The sequence below is a fragment of the Podarcis cretensis genome, assembly GCF_951804945.1.
Source record: "Podarcis cretensis genome assembly, chromosome: 6".
Lineage (NCBI taxonomy): Eukaryota > Metazoa > Chordata > Lepidosauria > Squamata > Lacertidae > Podarcis > Podarcis cretensis.
Window position 1 is genome coordinate 51,861,270 of NC_137175.1, and position 26,810 is coordinate 51,888,079.

The following is a 26,810-nucleotide window of genomic DNA, read 5'->3' on the forward strand; positions in this document are numbered from 1 at the left end:
CTTTCTCCTACCAATGTCTATGCAGAAGGCTAAATTTATGCTTCCCTATATTTAATGCTCAGAGAGTGCAGCTACACTTTTTTAAAGCTGTTATTTCTTTTTAATTTTGCATATTTGCAAAAGCATTTGGCATACTCCTCACAGCTAGCTTTCTAAATCCCCAGCCTATCTCTGATCCATTTAGGGGAAACCGAAACTGTGCTTAAGGGTTTGTTTCAGAGCCTTTTGCCTCTCTTCCAACATGGCAGTTTCTCGTGTATCCATCTCACATGTATTATTTCTAAAAGCTGTTCTTATAAAGAGGTTTTACAAGCTTACTCTTGATTTGGTAAAATATCTGTTTATATAATGTTTCTTTTAAAAATTTGTCCCCTCAGGATCTCAGGAGGGGTGTTTATATTAAACAGCATTTATGTAAATCAGTATGATTATAGAACATGTTGGTTTGCTGATAATTTCAGAGTCAGAAAGCAGTGGAACAGGCAGAAAAATACATGGGCAGCCCTGTGTCTCACAAGTCCTGTGCGTGGCGTAGGTTGAGAAGACTGTTTAGAAAAGAGTAGTTATTTTTGGCATTTTCTTCATGTTGTGGACAGTCGGGAACTGTTGTTTCTAGGAAATTCTGACATTAGGTTTAAAGATGGAAAGGCCTGTTGTGAAACAACACTGGACTTTGTTTAATGCATTGCAAGTGGAATTCCTGTTAAGTGTAATAGAAGAGTGCTATCTGGAATAGTTTCCTGCCTAGATTGCCATAGAAGTAATTAATATAGGCTTTGCACTTCCCAAGTAATGGCTTTTTGGGGAGGAGCTCTAGTACATAGTGTACAAAATGCACTTAAAACGGGTGACAGGACTGCCTTTGAAGTACTTGAACTGAGGCACATGCTCCCCTTCCCCAGCGACATTAAATTGAGTTTACAGAGAAACAAACCAAATGAACCAAATGAATTATTCTGCTTTGATTCCCAAAACAGTTTAGATGTGTATGGTTTGTGACAGGACTTGGTGGTGATAAGATGGCAGTACCATCTGAACAGAGGCAGGGCTAGTTTTTCAAGTGCTTGTCACTTAAAAGATTAGATTAATAGTGCCTATGTCTTGGAGTGGTACAATGAATGGCTCAAGATATGGGGGTGCAGCAGGTATATTGTACCCCTGCCTGTGGTCAAAGCGGGGTCTGGGACCTCAGAAAACATTTGCATATATTGTATGAAGACTAGCATTTACATTTTGTGTAAGCCTACATAAAACACCATGATATTTCTTCTCCCAGAGCATAGGTTAACTTCAGCTTTGTGTTTGGACTTAACTATTAATACCAGAGTAGGAGGGAACACATGACCCCTCGACTTGCATATGTCATTCTATGCAAGTCTAGTATTATATCTGAACCAAGGCCTTTGACTGCTTTCCAGTTCTCTGCTAGTGAGACTTAAGTTTGGCTTGTATTAATAAATTGTAATCTACAAACTGTAAAGTACCGTATTTTTCGCTCTATAACACGCACCTGACCATAACACGCACATCGTTTTTAGAGGAGGAAAACAAGGGAAAAAACATTCTGAATGAAACAGTGGATGTATCATTTTTGTGCTTCATGCTGTGGCCACAGACATGTGATCTGATGGTGAATTTGGGGTGACCCAATGCAAAAATCCTGAGAATCCCTGTGGATCCATGCTTTGTAACCACGTTTTTGCACCATTGCAGCCCCAGGCAACAGTGGGTGCGTGATTTTTGGGGGGCAGGCTGTAGCCATGGACATGCTATGTGCTCTGATGGTGAATTTGGGCTGACCCAATGCAAAGATCCATAGGATCCATGTGGATCCATGTTTTGTAACCACGTTTTTGCACCATTGCAGCCCCAGGCAACAGTGGGTGCGTGATTTTGGGGGGGCAGGCTGTAGCCATGGACATGCTATTTGCTCTGATGGTGAATTTGGGCTGACCCAATGCAAAGATCCTGAGGATCCATGTGGATCCATGTTTTGTAACCATGTTTTTGCACCATTGCAGCCCCAGGCAACAGTGGGTGCGTGATTTTGGGGGGGCAGGCTGTAACCATGGACATGCTATGTGATCTGATGGTGAATTTGGGGTGACTGAATGCAAAGATCCTGAGGATCCATGTAGATCCATGCTTTTTAACCACGTTTTTGCACCATTGCAGCCCCAGGCAACAGTGGGTGTGTGGTTTTTGAGGGGCAGGCTGTAGCCATGGACATGTTATGTGATCTGATGGTGAATTTGGGCTGACCCAATGCAAAGATCCTGAGGATCCATGTAGATCCATGCTTTTTAACCACGTTTTTGCACCATTGCAGCCCCAGGCAACAGTGGGTGCGTGATTTTGGGGGGGCAGGCTGTAGCCATGGACATGTTATGTGATCTGATGGTGAATTTGGGCTGACCCAATGCAAAGATCCTGAGGATCCATGTAGATCCATGCTTTTTAACCACGTTTTTGCACCATTGCAGCCCCAGGCAACAGTGGGTGCGTGATTTTGGGGGGGCAGGCTGTAGCCATGGACATGCTATTTGCTCTGATGGTGAATTTGGGCTGACCCAATGCAAAGATCCTGAGGATCCATGTGGATCCATGTTTTGTAACCATGTTTTTGCACCATTGCAGCCCCAGGCAACAGTGGGTGCGTGATTTTGGGGGGGCAGGCTGTAACCATGGACATGCTATGTGATCTGATGGTGAATTTGGGGTGACTGAATGCAAAGATCCTGAGGATCCATGTAGATCCATGCTTTTTAACCACGTTTTTGCACCATTGCAGCCCCAGGCAACAGTGGGTGTGTGGTTTTTGAGGGGCAGGCTGTAGCCATGGACATGTTATGTGATCTGATGGTGAATTTGGGCTGACCCAATGCAAAGATCCTGAGGATCCATGTAGATCCATGCTTTTTAACCACGTTTTTGCACCATTGCAGCCCCAGGCAACAGTGGGTGCGTGATTTTGGGGGGGCAGGCTGTAGCCATGGACATGTTATGTGATCTGATGGTGAATTTGGGCTGACCCAATGCAAAGATCCTGAGGATCCATGTAGATCCATGCTTTTTAACCACGTTTTTGCACCATTGCAGCCCCAGGCAACAGTGGGTGCGTGATTTTGGGGGGGCAGGCTGTAGCCATGGACATGCTATGTGCTCTGATGGTGAATTTGGGCTGACCCAATGCAAAGATCCTGAGGATCCATGTGGATCCATGCTTTTTAACCACATTTTAAGTGGGGAGGGAAGGAAAAACACAGAAGGGACAAGGAGGCAGGAGAGGGGTGTGCAGAGAAGCAGCTGGCTAAGAATGCAGGAGAGGGGTATAGGGAGGAAAGGAAGGCAAAAGTTTTCCCTCACCTACCCACCCAAGCCAGCCAGCTCTCTCTCTCTCTCTCTCTCTCTCTCTCTCTCTCCTGCATGTTTTCAGCTTTCCCCTCTGCTTGCCTGGAGGGGAGGGGCTTTCCCTGCTCTTTGTTCCGTTTGAGCAAACACAGCAAGGAAACAGAGATGGGTGGGCAGTAAGACCCTGAGGCAGAATGCCGGAAAGCAGCCGCTTCCTCTTTTCAAGTTTCCCTTCTAGGAGACGCGCGGTTTGATTTTTGCCTGCTTTTTTTTGCCTCCCCTTGCACTATTTGGCTCCAGGGACCACACATTCGCTCAATAACACGCACAGACATTTCTCCTTCCTTTTTAGGAGAAAAAAATCTGCGTGTTATAGAAGGAAAAATACGGTACCTTACCCAGTTTTGGATGTAATGATGAAATCTGGTTAGTACTTTATTAACAAGCAGATGCTTCTGATCTCCTCCTTGCAGCTGTTCCATAGAAAGATGTGGGAGCATGTAAACCTAGGTTTGCTTCTATTCACATAGCACTATGGTTTAACTACAATATGCAAAGTAGACCTGGTATCAACCTTATTAGATCCTTAAGCACTTTTTAGAATTTTGTGGACCTGATAATACTCTTCTACAAAAATCAGAATTTATTTTAGCCTTAGTGGCAATGATTATAACTTATTTTTAGAGCAGTTTTGAAAAACCGCACATGGTTACTGCAGCAGGGAGAGAACAGGAAAAGGTTTGCATAGTGAAGAATACAGCCACATGAAGTAGTGGTTTATTTTTATTTTTATTTTCACAGTAAGAGCTAAACTAGGAAATTATTTAAATTTGATGGCCATCACCGATCCGTGTCTCTTTCCCTTGTCTCGTGGTGACATCTAGCTGAAGCAGATGTGTGATGTAATGCCATCGTGACCAGCATTTCTCAGTCCCTGTTCCATTTCATTTACCACTTCATTGACTGCTAAATGTAAGTGGTGAGTGAAATACTAAATGTGATGCCTCTTCAAGCATCTCCTTCAGCTAGAGGTTAACAAGAGACAAAGAATCATGGATTAGCATGGCCATGTGTTTCAGATAATGTCTACCTCTGGCCCTGAATAAAGCTAGTAATATATTGGCTCTGATTCAGGCTCTGTCAGCGTTTAAGTTGCAAAGAATTATATCACTGGCACTTACTATTTGATTGTTGTTTATTCCTTGTATCTGTGGACAGTGATGCTGAAAACTGCATTCTTCTTTCTGCCGGACATAATTCCCCATCCAATATGCAACCATCAGCCTTCTGTTTTCTTAGTATAATCACTGCAGTTAAGACTGCTACCTGCGGAACCTGTTTGATGCCAGCTAATATTGTAAACAGTGTCCAGCAATGGACTTTCCTCCCTCCTCTTCCTTTCATGCTTGCTTGTACTAAGGAAATTTGATCAACATGAAGCTTTGGCTGTCTGGCTGCTGTTACTATGTGTGAGACGGGTGGGAGAGAAAGGAAGACATACCAGCATACCTATGACAAAAGAGCATGTGCATATTTACACAGACTGAGAATTCACTCACTACTTTATGCTTCCTTTTTGCAAATTGTAAGCAGTAAATTCCCTCAGATTTTGCTTACCTTCTTTGTGTTTCAGAATACCCCGAAACTGCATCCCCTTGGCTCACTCATACTAGAAGCCTTGAGTGCTCCAGTAGGTTTATGGATCAGCTCTACTACACTCCAAAAATAGTAATTCAGCCCAGCTGCTTTCAGAGTAATATGTTAAATACAAAAAATGACACTAACGTAGTGGTAATGATTAGACTTTATACCAATTTCTTTCAAACTGTTCCTAATATTCTGCTTCTCATTCGTAGGCAGACCTACGATAATGTGATTGCATTGAAAATGTCACGTGAAAGGCGGTTTCTGTCTAAATTAAGTTCCAAAATACATAATAAGAAATGTCTTAAAATGTGACTACTTGTCTGTAATCATTGTGAAAAATGGCAAAAGGACTTAATTTTGCAGCCAGCTGTGTCCTAGAAAGATTTGATTATATTATACTTGTATTGCATGGCAGCAACTTGTCATGCTCTCTTGTTTGTTACCAAGACATTCACAATACTTAGCCAGGCTGTAACGGCAAGCTAATGTGTGTCTGTGTCCAATACTCTGAATGGTCAAGAGCTGTTCTTGTCCCTGGTCCTGGGTGCTGTACTTGGCAGAGAGAAGTGACTCTCATATGAAAGTCAAAATAGAAATATATTTTGGGTCAAACTGGGCTCTGAAAGACATTTCTCTCTAGTAGTCATTAATCTCCAAAAAAACAAGCTTTGGAACTAAGCCAGCTCATATTATCCAAAGCTCATATTATGCCTCATATGGCAAAATGCACAATACATTACTTGGACTTGATCAGACCAATTCCCTGTTCCCCATTTTTCTCCACTACTGGTTTAAAAACATGTGAGCAATATAAATTTAAATTCAGTCAGAGTTGTTGTTTCTCTTTATAAATATCCTAAAATTGTCACTTCCAACAGCTTTCTAGAGCATCCATAAATGAAGACCTCTGTAAATAGAGACATGTTTCCATAGCAAAAAAAAACAAGTGCTGCTCTGGTTTTGTTTTCAGTTTAAAACTTCAGTGTGTTTTTTTGGCCCTTGAATCCAGGCATCTGTGTGACAGCTGGCTTTCATGGGCATCTTCTTCCCTTTAATATTCAGAAGACTAAAAAGGATGAAGGGTGAGCAGATAACAAGATCTAGTTCTTACGGTGGTGTGAACAGCCAGTTGATGGTATGACTACAGTTGTGATAATGGTGAAGGTCTGATGTGGCACCCTCCAGGATTAGGGCAAGCTACCAAAATATACTTGGAGAAACAGGCAGTGTAAGATGACAAATGAAACCTAGAAAAGGATGACTAAAGTGACTATCTGGCTCTCAAACAAACAAACAAATCATCACTAACAACCACGAGAGTGTATCTGAAAGGATTTTTATGATGAGGGATATAAATTATTAATTAAACAAATAAATGTCACAAAAATTTAAGTACTCTTTTATACCGTATACCAGCTCTTCTTAAAATTAGCACTTCATATAAGTAACATCTGTTTAAGAGAAAGTGAGTGTGCTCTTGATTATTCTTGTTATGTTTTGTCAAATTCTTACTGCCCATTTTATTTCTAAGTCTTGTCCTCTTGTGCCGGATTTAGTAGATGTGGATGAGCCTGAACTAGGTGGAGCTCATTGTGTTGCCAAAGAAAATAAGTTGTCTCTCTGCGTGCTTTAGAAAACTGATTTTGGAGATTATACACATTGTTTGTAAGCTTTATAGGCCTGTCTGCACATATTTTGCTTCTATTAGTCTGGTATGCTACATTTTTATACAGTATTATGAATTTTGTGTCTGCTTTATTTGAATTAAACTGTGTATCTGAAACAATATATTGATTTTGAAAACTTATATTAAATATACTAATTAATTTTCAGAAGAAAAATAAATCTTGTCAGTGGCATCTCAGGAGGTTTTTCCAGAGTCTAATAGTTTATTAGCTTGTACACAGATATTGAATTTGCTGCTGTTGTTTACTTTCGAAAGAGCACAAGAAGCAATTTCCCTCCCCTGCAGTTTTTCCATGACCTTCTAGACCAGTGGTTCCCAATCTTTACAAGTAAATGGACTCCCTTTTAACCATGAAGATGTTGCAGATTTGCACATACTAATTGTTGAAATTGAAACAGGTGCATATTTTATACCGCTGCAGCACTTAAGATGGAGAAACAGAAACACTTCTGAAATACTGTCTTCTTCACTATTTTCAAACCTGCGTGTCTTTTCATCATAGCATGGCCATCTCCTTGTCCTCTGACTGCACTCCTATGCACTTATTTTGAGCATCCCAAATCAAACGTTATGCAGGGGATTTGCTCAGAAATTGGAAAAGGACAAAAGATGAAAAAGATTTTAAAAGCTGGTGTTTCCGGGCTCTTCCTCTACCATGTTCTTGCCATTGCTTTGCTGGGGAAGCCATGTGTATTAAATATCCTTTAAATATATAGTGTAGCATTGGCCTGATACAATTAGAGACTGTGTAAGGAGAAGTTTAATTGTGCACAGATGACTGATTCCTGAAGGAAACACAGTATCTTGTTGAATAAAATGAACCCCAAAATATGAAAGTAAGTAAGTATTTATTCCATCTAAATTAGAGTAAATAGATTTTACACCCACCCAAAAGCCCCTCTGAATATTTTCTATCTCCTGTATGCTATACACATACATTACTCAAACCAAACCATTTAGGGGTGGGGGTGGGGGACAGATTATGTGTCTGATTGTTCTCTCCATGCCTATAAATGCATGAGAGGGAAGAAAATTGAGAGAAAGACCAAAATACATTGTGTATGTAAGTAAGTGTCACTTTGAGACAGAAATTTTAAATCCTGTGAATTGACATGTTTATGAGATTGAGGGGAGGGGAGATTAAACACTTATATGGTATTGCTGCTTGGTGAAAATGAGAGTAAATGTAAGCATAGAGAAGAAAGAGAAAATGGCAGGAGGAATGGAAAGGTCAGGACTGAGTTCACTGTTTCTTTTTCTTTGCAAAAATTCACTGCTGCAGCATAACCCATTATCATTCTCCTCCCTCTGAGACAGACACACGCATACAGATACACACACACACACACACATACCAGTTGCCACTTCTGGGGCAAAGTAAGTTGGCCCCAGTGACCATGCATTGGTAACCACAAGCTTGGACTACTTTAATGTGCTTTATTTGGGGTTGCCTTTATGGCTGGCAGTGCGGCTAATTGTTAATTGAGACAGTTTACTATGAGCATGTAACACTATTTATAAAAGTATGCACCTGGGCCAGGTTTAAGGTTTAAGCTATAAAGCCCTAAACAGCATGGGGCAGGGTTATCTGAGGGAATGCCTTCTCTCATATAATCCTGCCTGATCACTAAAATATTCCAACAATGCCCTCCTGGTGGTTCCTCAGCCTGCAGAGGTCCATCTCCTAAGAAATGCTTGGCAGGGGGTTGGAATCGATGGCCCTTGTGGTCTCTTCCAACTCTATGATTCTATGAAATGGTGTTGTGGTGCCCAGTCAATAGAACAAGCTTTCCACTGAGATAAGGCAAGTGCCTACTGTTAATGGTTTTCAGGACTTGGTAATTCCCCCAGTCCTTTTATCTTCCAGCCACACTGTGTGAAGTATGTCTCCTACCAGCCTCTTCTGTTTTGAATGAGATTAGTATACTGCTACTCATGCATTATCTTGTTGTAATCCTTACAACAACTCTAAAGTTTAATATCCACATGATGTACTTACGAGGCTGAGAAGGGTGACTTGCTGAAGACTACGTAGTGAGTTCATGACAGAAGTGACATTTGAATGGAGGATTTGTGGCTCAGCTGTTTTAGCCTCTGCGCTACACCAGTTCTGAGTATTAGATTTAGAAGCAGTAATTTTCTTTTGATTTAGTTTTCAAGTCAACTGAATGGCATGTTGTATATTCAGTTTTTGTATCCAAATTAGGCTTGAAGGATTGTTATGCGGTGCTTTGCTAGAACTTGTGGTATAGTGTATAGGAATACTGTATGTTCTGAACTGTATGATTACTGTTGTATCTTGGTTCCCGAACGCCTTGCGAGTCAGGCGTTTTGGCTCCTGAATGCCACAAACCCAGAAGTGAGTGTTCTGGTTTGCAAACTTTCTTTGGAACCTGAATGTCCAACGTGGCTTCCACAGCTTCCAGTTGGCTGCAGGAGCTTCCTGCAGCCAATCAGAAGCTGCACCTTGGTTTCCAAACGTTTTGGAAGTCGAACGGATTTCTGGAATGGATTCCGTTTGACTTCCAAGGTACGACTGTATTGGTTTTCTTTGTGTAGCTTCTGGTTGGGTATGTGGATGTTATCATCATGAACTCCGAATTGCATATTTGGAATAGCTTATACTGGAAAGCTTTTTTGCATCCTTTGCAGGGGCATTCCTAAGATTAAAAGAGCCACAGGTTCCCTGACTCCTTTTTCTCTGTTTGATTTGCCCCCTATCATTGCTGGCTGCTGAGCCACATAGTTTTACAATTTGCACTTAGGTAATAAAACCTTTTCTCTTCATTGAGTTCCTCCCCACTTTTAAAATAAGATTCTGCTTCATTATATTTTTCAGGTTCTCAAAGCCAGCACCAATGTTTTTGGATGATTCCTTCAGAAAGTGGGCACGAATCCGGGACTTTGTACCTCCTTTTGGAATTAAAGGACAAGGTAGGATAGCAACAGTTCATTTACCATAGCTCAAATGCCCTGCTGAAGTAAAAAAATAGAAGGTGCCTATAGTTAAACATACTCTGCGTGTCTATGGTATCTGCATCTTGTGGACTTCAACTGCTAACGAGCCTCATCAGCAATAAACCTATGGAAAGACTTCCACTTGAGCAACAGGGCTCCCCCTATTTCCCTCCACATAACCCTGTGGCCCCTGAAATTGGCTCTGAAATATCACGTGGCAAGTTGAAATGCTTGTGCAGACAAAACGTTTGTAATTGTGTGATGTTGAATTCTACATTCTTGAGTGGGAACTAGGACACCACCAGGTGGATATTGTTACCCTCTACTCAATTGAGAGGCAGAGCTTTGACTAGATGTCAGATCCTCCCCTTCCCTGAGGAGCAGTTCGTTTTTCTGCCTCACTTGCGAGTTCACCTATTTTCACTGTGCATTTCTGGCCTCATTTGAAATTCACTGTCTGATTAGAAGAACGTGTGGATGTTGTACTGTTATTCTGAGTTCCTATCAACACTATTTTTAGTTCTGTCTGATTACCAGTTGGCTTGCTTCTTTGCAAACTTAGCTTTCCCACCTCAAAAATTCCTTCCTCCTTCCTCCTTCAAGCATATCAAGACATTTAACAGCCCTCCACAAGCTCTGCTGCTATACTTGAAGAATTAATTGTACAGCTGATTACCCTAAGAATTAATTGGAAAATTAATTATCCTTTTAAAAATAGAACTGATTACCAGTTAAAGGAAGTTGATCCTGACTGTGGTTACCCACACCTATTGACTCTGGCCCTGTGAATTAATTACCTAAAGTGGCATAGTTTGTACTTTGATCCTTTTGTAGCCACTCTAGAAAGATCAATGAGTAGGATGCAGACCATGGCAAACTTGAAATTAATTCTGCATCTCAGAAATTACATTACTTGCCTGCATTATTTGTGAATATTGGGATTATTTGGCCCATATTGTAAGACTTCAGTTCAAGATACTGGGTATACCATAAAGTGATCCTAGAATTGGGCTCCATGAGGTCTTGTGTATTGTTAGATATGATTTAATTAACACTGTGCATGGGGAACTGGTAACAGTCTCACTGTAGCATCTGTCTTCACACTGCAGTAGGAGCGGGACTGAGTGTAAATAAATCTGCTCTATATGAGGCAATATATATGATTATTCATATAATGACATTAGTTTCCCTAATAAGGGGAGGGTCTTGGAAGCATGAGCTTGCCATTCTTATAGTCCTTGTACCTAGTATAAGGAGGAATTTGTTCACCCTTTCCCTATCATTGTACCAGACCCAGTCAGTGTAGATGTAATAAGCTGTATACATTGTTCTTCTCTTATGCTTCCCTCTTAGCAAAGCGGATGATTAAATACAGCTGTGCAAATTGTCCAGAAATAGAAACTCTTCATTCACTGCAAGAGATTTGCACCATTCTTTATCTGCTGGCTTTCAAGGTGTGCAGATACAGAGAGGAATACAGGTCTTTGTACTAGGTGGTTTTAGGTCTCGGAAGCAGCTGATCAAGTCTTTTGCCAAGTAGAATCAAAATGGAGAACCTCGGCACAGGATGACTGAATATATTTGGCAGTCTTTGCTTTGCATTTCCAGGTTGCTGCCAGCTTGTGTCACCACTACAGTGTTATGTAAATCCAGGATTTTATATTAGATTTTCTTCAGTTAAAAACAGAAACTGCCATTACTTAAATGGCTGGGAGCTGAAGCAATGGGAGCAAAACAACTGAATGGATTGTTTAATGCCCTCATGGGACAGAACTTTGTGCCAGGATTCAGTCCAAGGCAGTTTGTATATGTGGGAGGGAAGAATTATTACTCTCTGTAAACTGGTGAGCCTAATGGCTGTGCTGACAGGCTAGGAGCGTGAGAGAGGCAAATGGCAACCTTCTCGCATCACACGTCACTGGGATTCTTACATCAGCTTTTTCTGCTTATCCCAGGGGATGCATTGGGGATGAATAATAGTGACCTGATGATGGGATCAGCACCTCATTAAGGTCTTCAGTCAGGGCTAGTCTGGTGCCAGTTGAAAGGAGACTGCAAGAAGAAGTTTCTGGTGCTTGCCAGAACTACAGCAACTGGAGAAATTGGGCGATGCTTGAGAAGAGGATGTGCCAGTTTAGCATCAGAGGGCAGCTAATCCTTCATAAAGACCCTACCTTTGTCAAGGAAGTGTACCATGAGAAGTGCTTTGTGCAAATGTTCAGGAGCTTCAGTCTGCTTCTCAGCTGTTTGATTTGAAATGGCAAGGGGGATTAACTTGCTTTGTTCTGTGAACTTGGGATCACCCTGGCTGTGATGTACATAGTCTGCACAGTAACATTTTAAAGTTTCAAGCTGTTGTACCAGACTGTTTTAGTCTGTGAGTTGTTTGTCAAACTGATTCCGAGAGATCTTCTTCTATGCCTTTTCTGGGTTGGCTTCACCAAGAAGCAAGCTAACCCAAACTTTAGTGTTGAGATTGGACTAGGTTTCATACTAGAAGACTACAGTATATTTTATAATTATTAATAAGCATGGTTGGTTTCAACATAGCAATTTGTTACAAATGCCACACGTGCCATAACTTCTTAAGTTATTTACTCAAATGCAAAAACAAATAATAGCAATAGAAAAAAACTTATTCATTTATTTATATAACAAAGTCAATATGCTGCTTAATCAACAAAAACTATGCTATAAAACTATGTAGAATAATGTCTGAGAAGGCACACATTAGGAAAATGTCATGTCAGAATTCTTCACCTGTGTGAATTTTCTGGAACAGCTCCTGCTGGCTCCTGATCATGGGATTGTCCTAGAAAAATCTGTGTGGATGACCAATTTTAACTTCACATTTTCCACATATATGCCTACATTCCTGTGGAGGCAAGTGTTACGTCAAAGTGTTTGCTTTTATGAGCTCTGCAGGGTAGAAAGCTATGAATGCACAGTTGGAAGTATTGACCTCCAGGGCATACTGGAACAAGCACATCTGAGCACTACCAAACACAATCTATGCCATTCCCTTCCCTAAACATTCTTTTAGCTGCATAGCAGTCTCTTTTCACATCTGGCATGCTGATATAAATAATACTTTATCTCTGTTGATAAAAAACAGATGCATGCTGACATCAAAATTCAAATTTGCACTGAACCAAACTATCTGTCTTTACACCTCCTTCTTGGCTTCTTGCCCAGATCTGTGTCTGGAGGAGCTGAAGTTCAGAGAGCAGGAGTTCTTTCCCATTTTCACTCCCTCATCAACCTCCTGTGTTCATTGAGAACCTTTTTTCAGTCTGCTGTGTTATGGTAACTATTCTGCATTAACAGGATGAGGTTCAGCAGTCTGTTTCTTTCATGAATGGATCTCTTGCTATCTACAGAGGTTTTAGGGTACAACTTCCTCCATCTTATAATGAAAACAATTGTCAAAGAGTATAAATAAAACACTACATCCTTTCCAGTTAACCTGCCCATGCATAAGATTTACATGAGAAACCCTTCTGTAGGTGCCTTCCGCCTTCAGAAATTTAGGCAAGTGGCAAATAGGTAAAGAATAACAATTGGAGCACCAACACTGACAATCCCCTTCGCCTGTTTCCCACTTGCCTAAATCTCTGTGGTGGGTGGGTGGGGGGCAAACAAACAAACAGTTTAACCATATTGAATGGTTGGGGGCTAAGGAAGGGGTGAGGTTCTTTTTGTTTATCTGCTAATTAGTGGTTGTGAGTGTTGCTTTGTTTGTTGTTTGTTTATTGCTAATGTTGTTTATTACTGCTAAGGTGTGTTGATTTTGTTTTCCTAATACGTTTTATGGAATACTAACATATTCTATGATTCCCCCCTCCTTTTTTCTAAGGTATAATGTACTTGCATATATTTTTCTGTGACATAAGTCACTAGGAGGCTCTTGAGTAACAAGTGACTAATAAGTTTAAATAATAATAATATTAGTAATAATAATAATAATATATTACACCTTTCCTCCAAGAAGCTGGTGGTTCATGTCCCCCACTTTATCCTCACAAGAACCCTATGAAGTAGATTTGATTAAGAAGGCTTGCCTTGCATGTAGCCACCCAATGAGCTTCATGGCCAAGTGAATATTTGATCCTGGTTTTTTATGTCATAGTATGATGTAGCCAAAGTGTTTTGTTCCACTTTGGTTGGCCTTTTACTCTGTGGGATACGAATCCCATGAATATTGATTGGCACTTCCCAAGAGAACAGAGAGCATTCTAAAATTACTCAAAGATAGGAGGAAAAATAGATGCAGCGCCCTTATCTAAGAGTTACCCTTTTCTTAGTTATGATGAACCTAAAAGTATGCATTTCCGATGAGATGAGGCCTTAGCCGGAACCCACATATCTTCATTGGCCTTTTTTTCCACCAAACTTCTATTGAAACTCCTTTGAAGTTTTTCCTAATACCCAAGACTCTGGAAATAGCTTGCATGCCCCTGGCAAAAATCCTAGAAGCTTGAGGATCAAGAATAATACCCCCTAAGGAATCAGAAAAGCAAAAGTATGTTCCATGTACAGCTGGATGTTGCTAAACATCCAATTTTGATGTCTTTCCACATGTGTTACAGCTCATCTACATAGTTTTCTGTGGTCCTGATTTATTGCTATTATGCTAATCTAGGAATTTAAGAAGTTAAAACTCTCAGAGCAGGTACATCATAAACTGGGTGTGCCCTGCATTGGTATCATGTATCTGGTTATGAAAACTACATATAGCACTCCAGAGCAAAGCATCCTACATCTGATTGCATTCATTTGAAGAGCAACTATGTGGCACTGGATATCTTTGTGCCATGACTGCTTTGTTTTCTCACAATATGAACTCTGACTTCAGTTGTACTCATCAGCTGTGTGCTCCTTTTGCAGAGTTGTGAGTCACAAAGTGCTGAACATGACCTAGCGAAGGCTGATCTATACCAGAATCCTGCAGCAGGTACCTTGGTTTTAAGTTGCTAAGGCAGGGTCAAGCAGGGTCAGGTAGGTCAGGACCTGGGACAGCTCACAGTGCAAATTCCCAGGAATAGTTGAGATTGTTCTGCCAAAAGATCTGGTATTTGTAGTGCAGATTTAGATATCATACACACCATGCATTTCTCCCAACCCCAATAATCCTGGGAACTGTAGTTTCTCCCTTACAGAGCTACAATCCCCAGCACCCTTAGCAAGCTATAGTTCCCAGGATTCTTGAAGGGTATGTGTGTTTTAAATGCACTTGAAATGTATGGTGGTTATGCAGACTTAGTTACATATCAGAAAAAGAATTGTTACAGGGTTGAGAGATCTGTGTCTGCATTTCGTATCTTCACCCATCCTCTCTTTACTTGCTGCAACATACTCTTGCATTTCTTAGGCTGTAAGAATCCCATAATTTCTTGCTGCTTTCTTACATCTCCAGCATTCCAACAAAATGACTCTTGGCTAAATTTGTAGCATATTAAAGCAGCAATGCTAACCTTGTGGTCTAGATTTTCTAGCACAAATATTACCAGCTTTCCTAGCACCTGACAACATTGTTACACCTTGACTTGTGTCTCACAAACCTGTTCCATGTGAAGTCAAATTAATGGCATGTGTGCAGGTGCCAGATGCTCATTGCCAGAGTTCTGCTCAGGTGAATTTTTCAAATAGAGACCAATGGGAGATAAAATACTAAAATTCACATTTTCTCATTGCTTACTGTTTTGGAACATTTTTTAATGAAAGACACTATATAAACTTAGATGGAGCTGACTCATGTGGCAAGCTGACCAAACTTGCTTGAAACACTGCATCCCATCACTGCTTGTTGATCCCTGAAGTGGATGCTGAGTCATTAAACCCAGTGGCTGTTTATTTAGCCTTAATGTAGAAGAGGAGTAAGAACAGCACGTTGTAGACAGGAAGCGGAGTATTCTCTGGAGGGGAATTTGTATGGTTTGGACCTCTGGCAGAATCTCTGCTTTGTTTGGTGTAGGTTGGCTTTAAATGAGTGCAACAGGATGCACCCAATAATTTTACTAGGATCATTTTGTGATCTAACTCTATTACAAACCTGCATAGTTAGAAAGCTGGAAAAAGACCTTGTTACTTGGGAATAACTCATACTAAATAAGCTGGGGCTAACCTGGGTTGTAAAAAAATATTAACTGTGTTATTATCTGTTCAGTCAGCTCCCTGAGCACTAAGGAATCAGTATTCTTATGTGCATGCCAGCATTTCATAACAGTTTATTTTGCTATGGTGCTATCCTCCATTGCAATACATTAACTTATAGAAGTTGGCATATATGAAAACATAAAAACAAAAATGTAAAAATCCATTAGATAGCCACTATAATTTCCTTAGGAGAGTTCCCCCCCACCCCTGAATTTTATTCCACTAATACAAGATGTACACCAATTTTTGGTGGCTTCTTCTGCGCTAGAGCCTTGAGATTTACTAGCCTGAACCAGTCATAAAAAGTGGAGCAGGGCTAGTTGAAATTATCTGCTGTCTCCTACAATGAGTCATACATTGGGATACACAGTTTACATAAGTTACTGCTTCACAGGATGTTCAACTGAAAATAGTGCTCAGAACACTTTCCCTTCTCCCCCTCCATTTCAAAAAAAAAACAACAAAAAAAACCTACTTAAGGAAGAGCACGCCTCAATGGAACTTTATTCTGAGTGAAATGCATAGGATTACTCTCATTGTCTTCTTTCCCATCCATTATCCATCTTTAAATGAAAGGTCTGGCCTCTACCATTTTAGTAGGGAGCTCCAGCTAAGGTGGGAGTTGTAAAAGGTTTGCAGCATTAGGAGGAAATAGTCTTATGCCAAGTCAGACTTTTTCTCTTCTTCCTCCCCTCTCCCATTTACCATGCTGCTTGATAAAAGCTGCCTCCACTCAGGATATACACTCTTCACAGCCCTTCAAGCAGCCACACTTCTTTACTTTACTGTCTAATGATAGATAGATCTTGTAATCTTTGCATATTATATATTATCTGCCTTTTCCATTAACTTGCATAATTCTGCTTTCATAGTGTAAGTCTTCCCCTTGTTTAAATGTGGTTTGCAAAGCCAAACTCCTAACTCTTCTGCACCTTTTAACTTGTTGAAAAGCTCAGTGCCTGATAGTCTTGCCTCCTTATAGTCATAATTTTCGCAGTAGCTATTTGCAGTTGTCCCAGTTCTGAATTATAAGTAACCAAAACATACAATATTTTTTTAACAACGTTTATATGCCAATTTTCTGCCCACACACCCAAGGCAGTTTGCAGATTCCACCTTTTTGGCACAATATAGAAATCCAGTCTTTAGTATTGTGGCACATACCTTTTGGAACTCCTTCTTGTTAAATATATGTCACATACTGAAGACAGGCACCGTCACCATTGTCTTTTTGGCACATACTGAAGACCTTTCTTTCCGAACAAGTCTTTTGAGTAAAGATCTTTCCCAGACTGCATCTGTATTGGAATTGTTTTTAGATGCTTTAATTGTTTTATTGCTTATGTGATCACTGCCCTGGACTCCCTTGGGAGGAAGAGTGGAATATACATTAAAATACTACAACTACTAATGCTTTGTAGACCTACCTGCTACCTAAATGTGAAGTGAAAGAAAATTAAGAAGAGAATCATCCACTCAGATATATTCACTTGTTATGAAAAGCACCAATTTTGAGTTGAAACAATTTATTTTTATTTATAAAAATTTTACAATAGTATCCAAACCTACTTTTTAAAATTAAGGAGGTAGCATTATTTTGAGAATGCACAAAAGAAAAAAAAAAACCCTCCAGTGAGAACAGGATCCAGTACACGATACTCCTGATTTAGTGCTATGTCATGCATCACTTCTGGTTCTTGGTTAAAATGAGCTCTTTATTGTTTACTATAGTATCATGTTCCAAAAGCAGGTTCAGTGCTGAAAAGTCATGCGTACATCTTTAATAGCCAATCTAAACTAAGCATTGTAGCAGTCGTCACAACTTTGTAAGGTTTGGCAGTTAGGCACTGGTTGAACTTGTGTTGGGGGAGGTGAGGTGTGGCCATCACCTGCCCCTCCAATATTAAGGGTATTCCGTTAAAGGAATCCGGGGGTGTGGATCTTGTCCGAAGCCCAGGGAGGGGCTAAGGCCATGCCATGACCCCATCAGGAACCCAGGGGGAGCTCGAGTTGATTTTCATCAATAGGGCTCCCCCTATTGGTGGTTGACCCTTACAAGACTCCCTGCATGGCAGGCAGGAGTCAGATATAGTCGGGTCATTTCCAATGCCTAAGCCAATACCAGTCACATTCTGTAACCAATAAAGTTGTGGCCAAAATTTGCCCAATAACCATTAAACTAATATCTGTGTCCTTGTGTCTTATTCATCATTGGGGGGGCGGGTGACCTCGGGGTCTTGACATGCAAACAGATTCAGTGCTGAAAAGTCATGTGTACATCTTGAATAACCAATCTAAACTTGAGTTTGTAGTACATCTGTACAAGAGTTGGAGCCCAATGCTCTGGTTATGGCATAGAGGTGGGTGTCTACAAATCTGCCTGTCTCTAGATTGCCACATTGCTGTTTGCTCCCTGGCTCAGTAGATAGAAACCACATTAATCTACCAGGGGCTGCCTGTAACTGCACTACATAGGGTGGCATCTAATGTTGTGGAGTTGTCTTATGGCATACTTGCCAAAATGGTTTCCCAGCCTTGATTGCACCGAATAGACCTGTTGCACATATGAGTAATGCAAGTAGCTCCCTCCTTACATGTAGAAAGTGCTGCAGGTCTTTAGTGAAAGCAATGTGGTTTATTGTTCAGGATATCCACTTGGTACACATCAGAAAGAGAAGCAAAGACGGAAGACACTGTATGTAACAAAGAAACAATGGAGAAATAGATTCTCAAAGGTGCCTGTGTTTATTGAAACTCAGTCATTTTGGAAATAGAATTTTATTTTTCAGAGTCAATCTGAATTTTTAGCTCTAGGATATTCCTGAATCAAAATAATGTGCTATAACATACAACCTAAAGAATGTATTTATGTAAGGTTTGTTGCCCTTTGTCTAATTTCTAATTGTTATGCTGTAACTTAAATAAGGGGACGCAGGTGGCGCTGTGGGTTAAAGCCTCAGCGCCTAGGACTTGCCGATCGAAAGGTCGGCGGTTCGAATCCCTGCGGCGGGGTGCGCTCCCGCTGCTCGGTCCCAGCGCCTGCCAACCTAGCAGTTCGAAAGCACCTCCGGGTGCAAGTAGATAAATAGGGACCGCTTACCAGCGGGAAGGTAAACGGCGTTTCCGTGTGCGACTCTGGCTCGCCAGAGCAGCGATGTCACGCTGGCCACGTGACCCGGAAGTGTCTCCGGACAGCGCTGGCCCCTGGCCTCTTAAGTGAGATGGGCGCACAACCCCAGAGTCTGTCAAGACTGGCCCGTATGGGCAGGGGTACCTTTACCTAACTTAAATATACCAGTGCAAATTCATTCAATAATCATCTTGGTCCCTGAAGTCTTTGTACATCAATAGTATGGGAAAAAAATGAAGCAAGCTAACCCTTCCAATGTATTTTTTTCTTAACAGATAATCTGATCAAAGCCATCTTGTCAGCAACCAAAGATTATCGTCTTACTCCAGCCCTTGACAGGTGAGTAGATTCTTTTGGGAGCCTGAAGGAGCCCCTGGGAGTTGGTGGCCATTAATAAACTGCTTCCCTATGGGCTCTTGGCTTTGGAATAAAACGAGGAGCTGGGAATGATGCTCCTGTTCCAATCCATGGGGTCTATAAAATAGTTTTTTTGACAGCTTCACAAATTTTATTCTCTAGTGTTACCGCAATCTGCTTGATTCCCTACATTCCAAAATAAATAACTGACAATCTTTCAACAAATGCATTAACTTGTCACAACCTCCCCCAAGGTATCATTGTAAGGCAGCAGAATTGCACAGTGTTTATTCAGACAAATATAAGGTTCAGCTTGTTCTCACTAACAGCTCCTCTTCTAAACCCTATGTTTATAGCTGTGGGGCAGTGGAGCTGATAGCAAGATTGATTATGGAAATTTTTACCTGGCTTTCGGAGGCGTGAGCTGTTAATGCACATATTCATGGGAGCAGCAAACTTGGATGTAGTGGCAGACATGTTCATTTGTCGTCGTCCTCCTCCAGTATTTTGCTTTTAATATAGAACATTCTTCACTAATCTATTGGCACATGGTGGAACCTCATACCTATTGTTGTTGTCTAATACTAGCTTAGCACCAAATTCTTGCTGTTTTCCTTTGCCTCAATTTCTTCTACTGAGCTTTGTACCTCACTAAACATATTTTACATTCTGAATTGGCAAGAAAAATTGAGATAACTCTGTTCTGGGTCACCTGTCATAACCCATAGTTTAAAACAAACAGTGGTTTAGTGTGAACAGGCCGCATGTCCCATTTCTACTGCTGCAGTTCCATGGATGAACCAAACCAGAATCTGGCATGTTGTGTTGCTCACACCCAGGAAAACCACAAGTGGTAAGCAAGGTTTGTTCTTGGCTTACCACTTGTGATTTCTTTGGAAGAAACAAGCCACAATCCTTGGTAGAGATTAAACTGATAGAAGGGAAAGAGATAAGAGAGACTTGAGGAAGTATGCAAGGAATTAAGGCTACACAGACAGAGATTAAAGGTTAAATATGGAGTTCTACAGAATAGAGTTAACCCATCCTAAAATCAGAGAATTTTAAATAAATACTTTTTCAAGCTTCTAGACAAGTCATTTTCATTCTCCTTTCCATTGAGTTACCTTAAAATAGTAAAATAGAAGAATAATAGTCCATTTTTATACAGACTGGATATGAGAATGAGTTAAATCAAGATTGCAGATCACTGTATATACTTGAAATATTACTGAAGTGAGGTGATAGTATTGCAGTTTTCAGTTGAAGCAAGAAGTGTTACCCTTGTTCTTGAACCAAAAATTCGATCAGCATCTCATCTTGTCTAGGAGCACTTCCAAGTGTCTGTCTTACTTCTGATGTGACAACTTTATGGAAATGTGGTCTGGTTTACAGACAGTCTACTATTGTGCTGTACTTTCTGCTTCAGTTGTGGTACTCCTTTGAGGCAGTTTTTAGTGTTTTTCTACACATCTTTGTATTTATGGTATCCCAGAGCATTCCTACTCTCCTGTTTCACATTGTTGGAGCCACTAAATGTAACCACAAATCACATGCTATTTGGGACCTAGTTTCCAAAGTTATACTCAACAATACACAATATTTTTAATGTATATAAGACTTTACAGAGCAATAAATGGGAGGAAGAAGGAGAAAGAGTGAAATTAAGGAAGTGGCTTGTGTAGTACATAGACAGTTTTTCCTCATCCTTCAGTCTCCAATTCCTGTTGGCAATTATGTACTTTTCTGTGTACAAGACAAGGGTTTTTTACTTCAAAGTAATGTAAAAAAATCAGGGGTCATCTTATACATGAGTAGTGCAGAGGAGGGATGTGTGCAGCTGCAAGCAGGAGCTTGTGTGCGGCGATTGGGTGGGTGAGTTGTTGCTGCGGCAAGGGCTGCCATGGATTGGCTGCTGCTGTGATTGTCAGGGTTTTTCAATCGTTTGATTTATTTTCGGCATCCCCCCCCCCAAAAAAGCTCAACACTTCTGGGCCATTTCCCCCCATTTTCTCCCCCCATAGTCTTATACATGGGGGCGTGTTATTCACGGAAAAATAAGGTAATTCTTAAAATTACAATGCTCTTATTATGTCTTTGAAAGAGGATGTAAAAAGGAGCCTTTGAATGTAGTCGCTTTGACTTCTCCTGAACTACAGGAAGCACTGATGAGGAAATGTTGAAGGATCTGGATTGGGAATTTTATCTTGTATAAAAGGAGGAGACAACATGGGACAATAATGCTTTTATATTATTTATTTCATTTATGTCCCACTTTTCCTCCAATGATCTCAAAGTGGCATACAACCCCCATTCCACTGTATCCTCACAACAACCTAGTGAGGCAGGCTAGGTGAAGGGAAATTGACTGGCCCATTGTATGTAACAGGGAGTGAAGCAAAGTGTACCATCCAGTCCATTGAGCAGAGGACAAGAGGAAATTGGATTAAACACAGATCCAGGTCTAATGTCAAAGTGAATAGTAAAATAAAGGGAAGAGAATTGCAGTAGGAATTCTAACATGATTTTAACTAACAATCTACAACTGTCATTTTCCTCTTAAGGATTGTTTATTTGGGACCTTTCTCTGCATATTTTCCTATGCATAGATAAATGGTATTTAATTAAGCAGTTACTATTCTTCTGTGCAAACAAAATCTGCACTTAGTTTCCCTTACAGTTGTTTCATTATGAAAAGAAACATTTTGTTAGCTATTTAAATGCAGTGATTTCATCTTGAGCCAATAAGCCTAAGTAGATATGGTGAGAACATTTCCTCGTTTTGCTACCTGTGTTGCTATGCTCCCTGTATTATAAATTGACAGAGTTTGTTACTGCAAATTAATAGAGTACAGCCTCCTGATTATACTTACAGTGCCTGAATTGGATCTTGACCAGGAGGAGCTCTGTGCTTGTGGATTTTACTGTTTACCCAACTGCCCTTATCTCTGCTTCCTTCCCAGTCTCAGTTGCCGGAGATGTGTTATTGTGGGAAATGGTGGCATTCTAGCAAACAAGTCACTGGGTTTGAAAATCGATGACTACGACATTGTTATCAGGTGAGTTGTCCACACAGGGGAGAGGAATAGGTGTTCTATAATTCTTTTCCTACTATGTGCAGTAGAGGTTTGCAGCACCTCTGGCCCTGTCAGATTCCAGTGTCCTTGGCACAATATGCCTCACATAAAAGACTAAGGCTGGAATTAGAAAGTATGGCAGATGTGGGGCCGCTGCTAAAAACAGCAGCTTCTTGTTTCATTCTTTCCCCTTCCGCAGTAGCAACTAATAATACAATGTGTGACATAAAATCATCTCATTCTGAGTTGCAAACAGCTAATGAAATGTAGTGGGAAAACCTGGGGCACACTGGCAAGACGTTAAATGTTTTTCCTTATCGGGGAGGCATAGGAGGATGTGGGACTACTGCTTTTCAGAACAGCCATTCTGATATTGTCTAGTCCTGAACTGTAAGAGATAGAGACCCAGTTGCCAGTTTCTTGGTTTCCTGTTGGAAGGAAATTGTGGTGCAACGGTGACATCGCTTCATATGTCGAGTACCCAAGGGCATTCAAGGAGCTCCTTTTCCAGAGTTGGATACCAAAAATTTTCATCTTCAAGCGCTTAGGGATGCTCTGGTTTGTGGACAATTAGTTTCAGTTTATAAGGCAGTCTTGCTAGCACTACCTCATGAGCATGATTATACCACAAACTAAATTGTAGGTGAAAAGTTCTATGCACTTATGCTTTGTGATAAGCTTTGATGATAAATATCGGCCCACACCATAGTCCTAGTAGAAAATAACTACTTACCAGCAGTTCAATATGTTCTAGGAAAAATCAAGATAGTGTAGATGGATAAGAATGGGCACTAATAACTTCCTTTATATTTGTATTGAGAATAGTGGCTGGCTCTTTATTTGAGTGCTTAGCTTCTCACTTTGGCCTGTGGAAGAATCAGGAAACACTAAATTCTGAAATTCTTGGTTGCTCAGTCAGGTCTAATTGATCATCTCTTTATACACATTAACTCCAGAAGTTGGATGCAAGCAGTTTTAACTGTTTCACTGGCAGTTACGAGCTCTCAGCATATTTGCTCATGTCTGACTTTTGTTTAATTTTATAGTTTCTATCCTGTGTTTTTGCTACCATTTCAAACTGAACTCTGGTGTAAATGCAACTGGCAGCTCTTCTCTGAACTCTCTGTAGGCTGAACTCTGCTCCAGTGAAAGGCTTTGAAAAGGATGTTGGTGGCAAGACAACAATGCGAATAACATACCCAGAAGGGGCCATCCAGAAACCAGAGCAATATGAAAAGGATTCCCTCTTTGTGCTGGCAGGGTTCAAGTGGCAGGATTTCAAGTGGCTGAAGTACATTGTTTACAAGGAAAAAGTGGTAAGTTACTCTGGAGAAGAACTCCTGGTATTTCCTGACTTTTTGCTTGTAGCTCTCAGTGCTGTGCTTACATTTCTTGCACAGCTCTGTTTCTGTGGAATGCATCCTATCCATTTGCCTTTCAAAGTAATAAAATGGGCTTCAGAATGCCTTTCTAATCTCAAATGACCCTGAGTTTGAACACCGACAAAATGAAGCAGAAATGTGGGGTTTGAGGCATGTAATAAATAAATAATTTAAAATGGCAGCGTAAGAACAACATATCTTTGTAGGCTGCTTGTTATTGATAAAAACAAGGCTGATAAATTAATCTAATATTCAAGGCAAATAAATTCAAACAAAATAGGAAAATGATTTGGGAGATAAGCTAGGCTATCTAGAAGCACCTCATATCCCAGCAGAATACAGTCTGCTCAGCCCATTGATAAACAGATTCAATGGAGGACTTTAACGAGTGTTTGAGGTAAGAACACTCCAGTCAGGCTGCTATTCCTTTTCAGGTTATTTTTGGTCTCACATACCTGTTTCATTCTGGCCTTTTTTAGCTGCTTGAGACATAAGCTGTACTGTAAGCATAGAACACATTTTTTCATAGGTTGAGAATCCAGTGTGGGGTAGTGGAACCCTGGGAGTCTAGGGTTCAAATCCCCACTCAGCCATGCTCACTGGGTGATCATGAAACAGTTACTGCCTCTCAGCCTAACCTACCTCTTAGAGTTGTTGTGGGGCTTAAATGTTGAGGGGGAGAACCATGTCCACCATCCACAGCTACTTAGAGAAAAAAATGAATATAAATGCAATAAGTTAACAAACATTAGGGATAACCATGTTTCTAGTTTGGAAGTGTCAGCATTGTCTCATCTTTTCTATTGGAAAAGGCGGGAGCAGAAAGATACTTAAAAATGCAGACTGCCAAACTTAGCTCAGACACTTTTTAAATAACTGGGCAGCCCTGATTCATACATGCAATGCTATTTAGTGGGTTGGATTCAAATATACTTCCTTACCTCAATAAAATGATTTCATCTGTAGGAAACTCTCCTTGAACATCTGGTTCATGTTGGTAAAGGAGCCAAATGAGGGCAAAGGTTTCCTTGGAAATAAGTAGCCTCTAGGTTTTCCCCGCTCTAAAAAATAACCCTATACCTACTTTCACCAGTAGGCTGCCAAAATGAACAGCTTATGGAGCAAGTGCCTGCGGCATCAGGAAGATGTCTTTAGTAGTGTAAGTCTGCTGTTGAGTGAGCACCTGCCTGCAAGTGCAGCCACGCTCAACAGCCTGCTCATTGCAGAGGTGTGTCTGATGCACACTGTGCAGGGATGACGTTGGAGGTCGAATAGGGTGCAGCTGAATCTGGGCAAGGGGAAATGCTTCTGTTTTTATTCCATGTGCACATCAGTTGTCTTCTATAAGATCTGAACAATCTTCAATCTACATATCTTAGGAAGGAAAGACAAAATTTACTATGAAGCGAAAAGTTCTCTCCTAGCAAATCTTAGTATATGGGCTCCAGAGGCACCAGTGGAGCAAGGAACAAAAGAAACCATCTCCTGTACAGTACCCACTTCAATGATTATTTCATTAGAAATAATGGGAAAATGTCTTACTACAGTGTATTTGGAATTTTTTCTCCATATGCTTATACCTGCCTATGGAACCATTACAGAAGAAGGGCAGTTTTATCAGCTTAGCTCTCTTTAGGCAGTTTTTATCAGCTTAGCTCTCTTCCATAGAAACCACTATTTATTGATGGCAGCAAGTCTTTTTTTCCTTTTCCCTTTTCTTTACTGGTTTTGAATATTGTGTAAGCATGCAGAGAACAGTGGATAGCTCAAGTGGCAACTAATTCTTCTTGTGCAACACATTACCACTGTGGGTATTACCTTATTAGCAGATTTATTTAGTCACACATGAACTCTCTGCCACCATCCAGGAAGAGCCAGCACAACAAATGATCCAAATAGGTTAAAATTAATCCTCTTTGCCTTGCATCAAAGAGGAAATGGGTGCTTTAAACATTTAAAATGAATCACAGTCACAAGGTAAGCAAAAGGGGGGAGGGAGGGAGGGGCAATGCTATTAAACTGATTCTCTCTACAAGGTGTTGTACACACAAGGAGTGGAGCAGAAATTCTCTTTCACTCCCCTTCTTTGACCTTGTTCTTGCAAGGCAGTTTTCCAGGACAAACTGAGAGGCACGTTCAGGGAGGAGTTAAAATATGTGTCATAGGAGTTTGGGAAGGTCCTTTAATCCTTTTATAAAGCAATTGCCAAACTGCTGCTGGGACAGGAGTTAGCATTCCTGGGGGACAATGTACAGAACTGTAGTACTCCTGAACTTCTTTCATCCTGCCTAAATAAGAATAAAAGTTCTCACATTATAAATATGAAAGGAATTGGAAAAGTACTTTCTGCTTTGAAGTTTTAGCTTTAGACCACTTGACAATGCTGCATCTGAAACCTTGCCTCTCTCCCCACAAGCTTCAGGGAGATGTACGGTACTTCTCCTTGTTGTTGTTTTGGCATTGTTTCCCAGACTTGTAATCTGCTGGTATTTGCAAATACTATTAGCATAACTTTCCATTGATATGCTCATTTTTTAATGTTCTATTCATTTTTTTAGTGCTCTCTGGAGGTGAGGTAGTGACAGTGCTCAGTAGCTTGCACAGGATGTCTAGTTCCCCATGCATTTATTCATTACCAAGGAAGGAGTTTATCTCATGCTGTTGCCTATTTTCAGAGTTCTCAGTCACCAAGATGAATTATCACTAAACATGCTGTGTTTCTTTGCCTCTCCAGCTTTACTGTCATTTCAGTTCAGTGATTTGTTTGTTTTTGAATTTATTTATGTTGTAGTTCGGGGGGGGGGGATAGGGGCTTCTTCACTACTCTCAGCACTCTTAACAAACTACAGTTCACAGGATTTTTTGGGGAAAGCCATAACAGTGCCCCGACTTATAGGCATGTGAAGACTTTATTAGAGCTAATGGGGAAATAGTTGACACTTAACAGCACTTCCTGTAGGATGGCACGCTTAAGTACCAATTTACAGTTGGAGGGGGAAGTCTACCAGTGGAATGGCACAGCACTGTCAGAGGCCTCTCAGTAGTGCCATAGAAAGAGTTCAGAGATG

The 26,810-nt window shown here is 40.7% G+C and overlaps 1 protein-coding gene and 1 long non-coding RNA gene across 12 annotated transcripts in view; one reads left to right on the top strand and one right to left on the bottom strand.

Moving 5' to 3' along the window:
- LOC307218325 overlaps window positions 1–26,810 on the bottom strand; it is a 259,902-nt gene that overhangs the window by 181,229 nt on the left and 51,863 nt on the right. The gene's annotated exons all lie outside the window — the stretch shown is intronic.
- Window positions 1–26,810, top strand: part of ST3GAL3 (ST3 beta-galactoside alpha-2,3-sialyltransferase 3) — a 189,680-nt gene that overhangs the window by 105,182 nt on the left and 57,688 nt on the right. For all 11 annotated transcript variants that reach the window (XR_013839875.1, XM_079980454.1, XM_079980455.1 and 8 more), the window contains 4 exons: window positions 9,525–9,619; window positions 19,205–19,268; window positions 22,247–22,342; window positions 23,490–23,676. Coding sequence is in view for 10 of the 11 variants with exons in the window: in XM_079980454.1 (XP_079836580.1) it covers window positions 9,525–9,619; window positions 19,205–19,268; window positions 22,247–22,342; window positions 23,490–23,676 (442 nt within the window). In the remaining variant the exon portion in view is untranslated. The remainder of the gene's footprint in view (window positions 1–9,524; window positions 9,620–19,204; window positions 19,269–22,246; window positions 22,343–23,489; window positions 23,677–26,810) is intronic.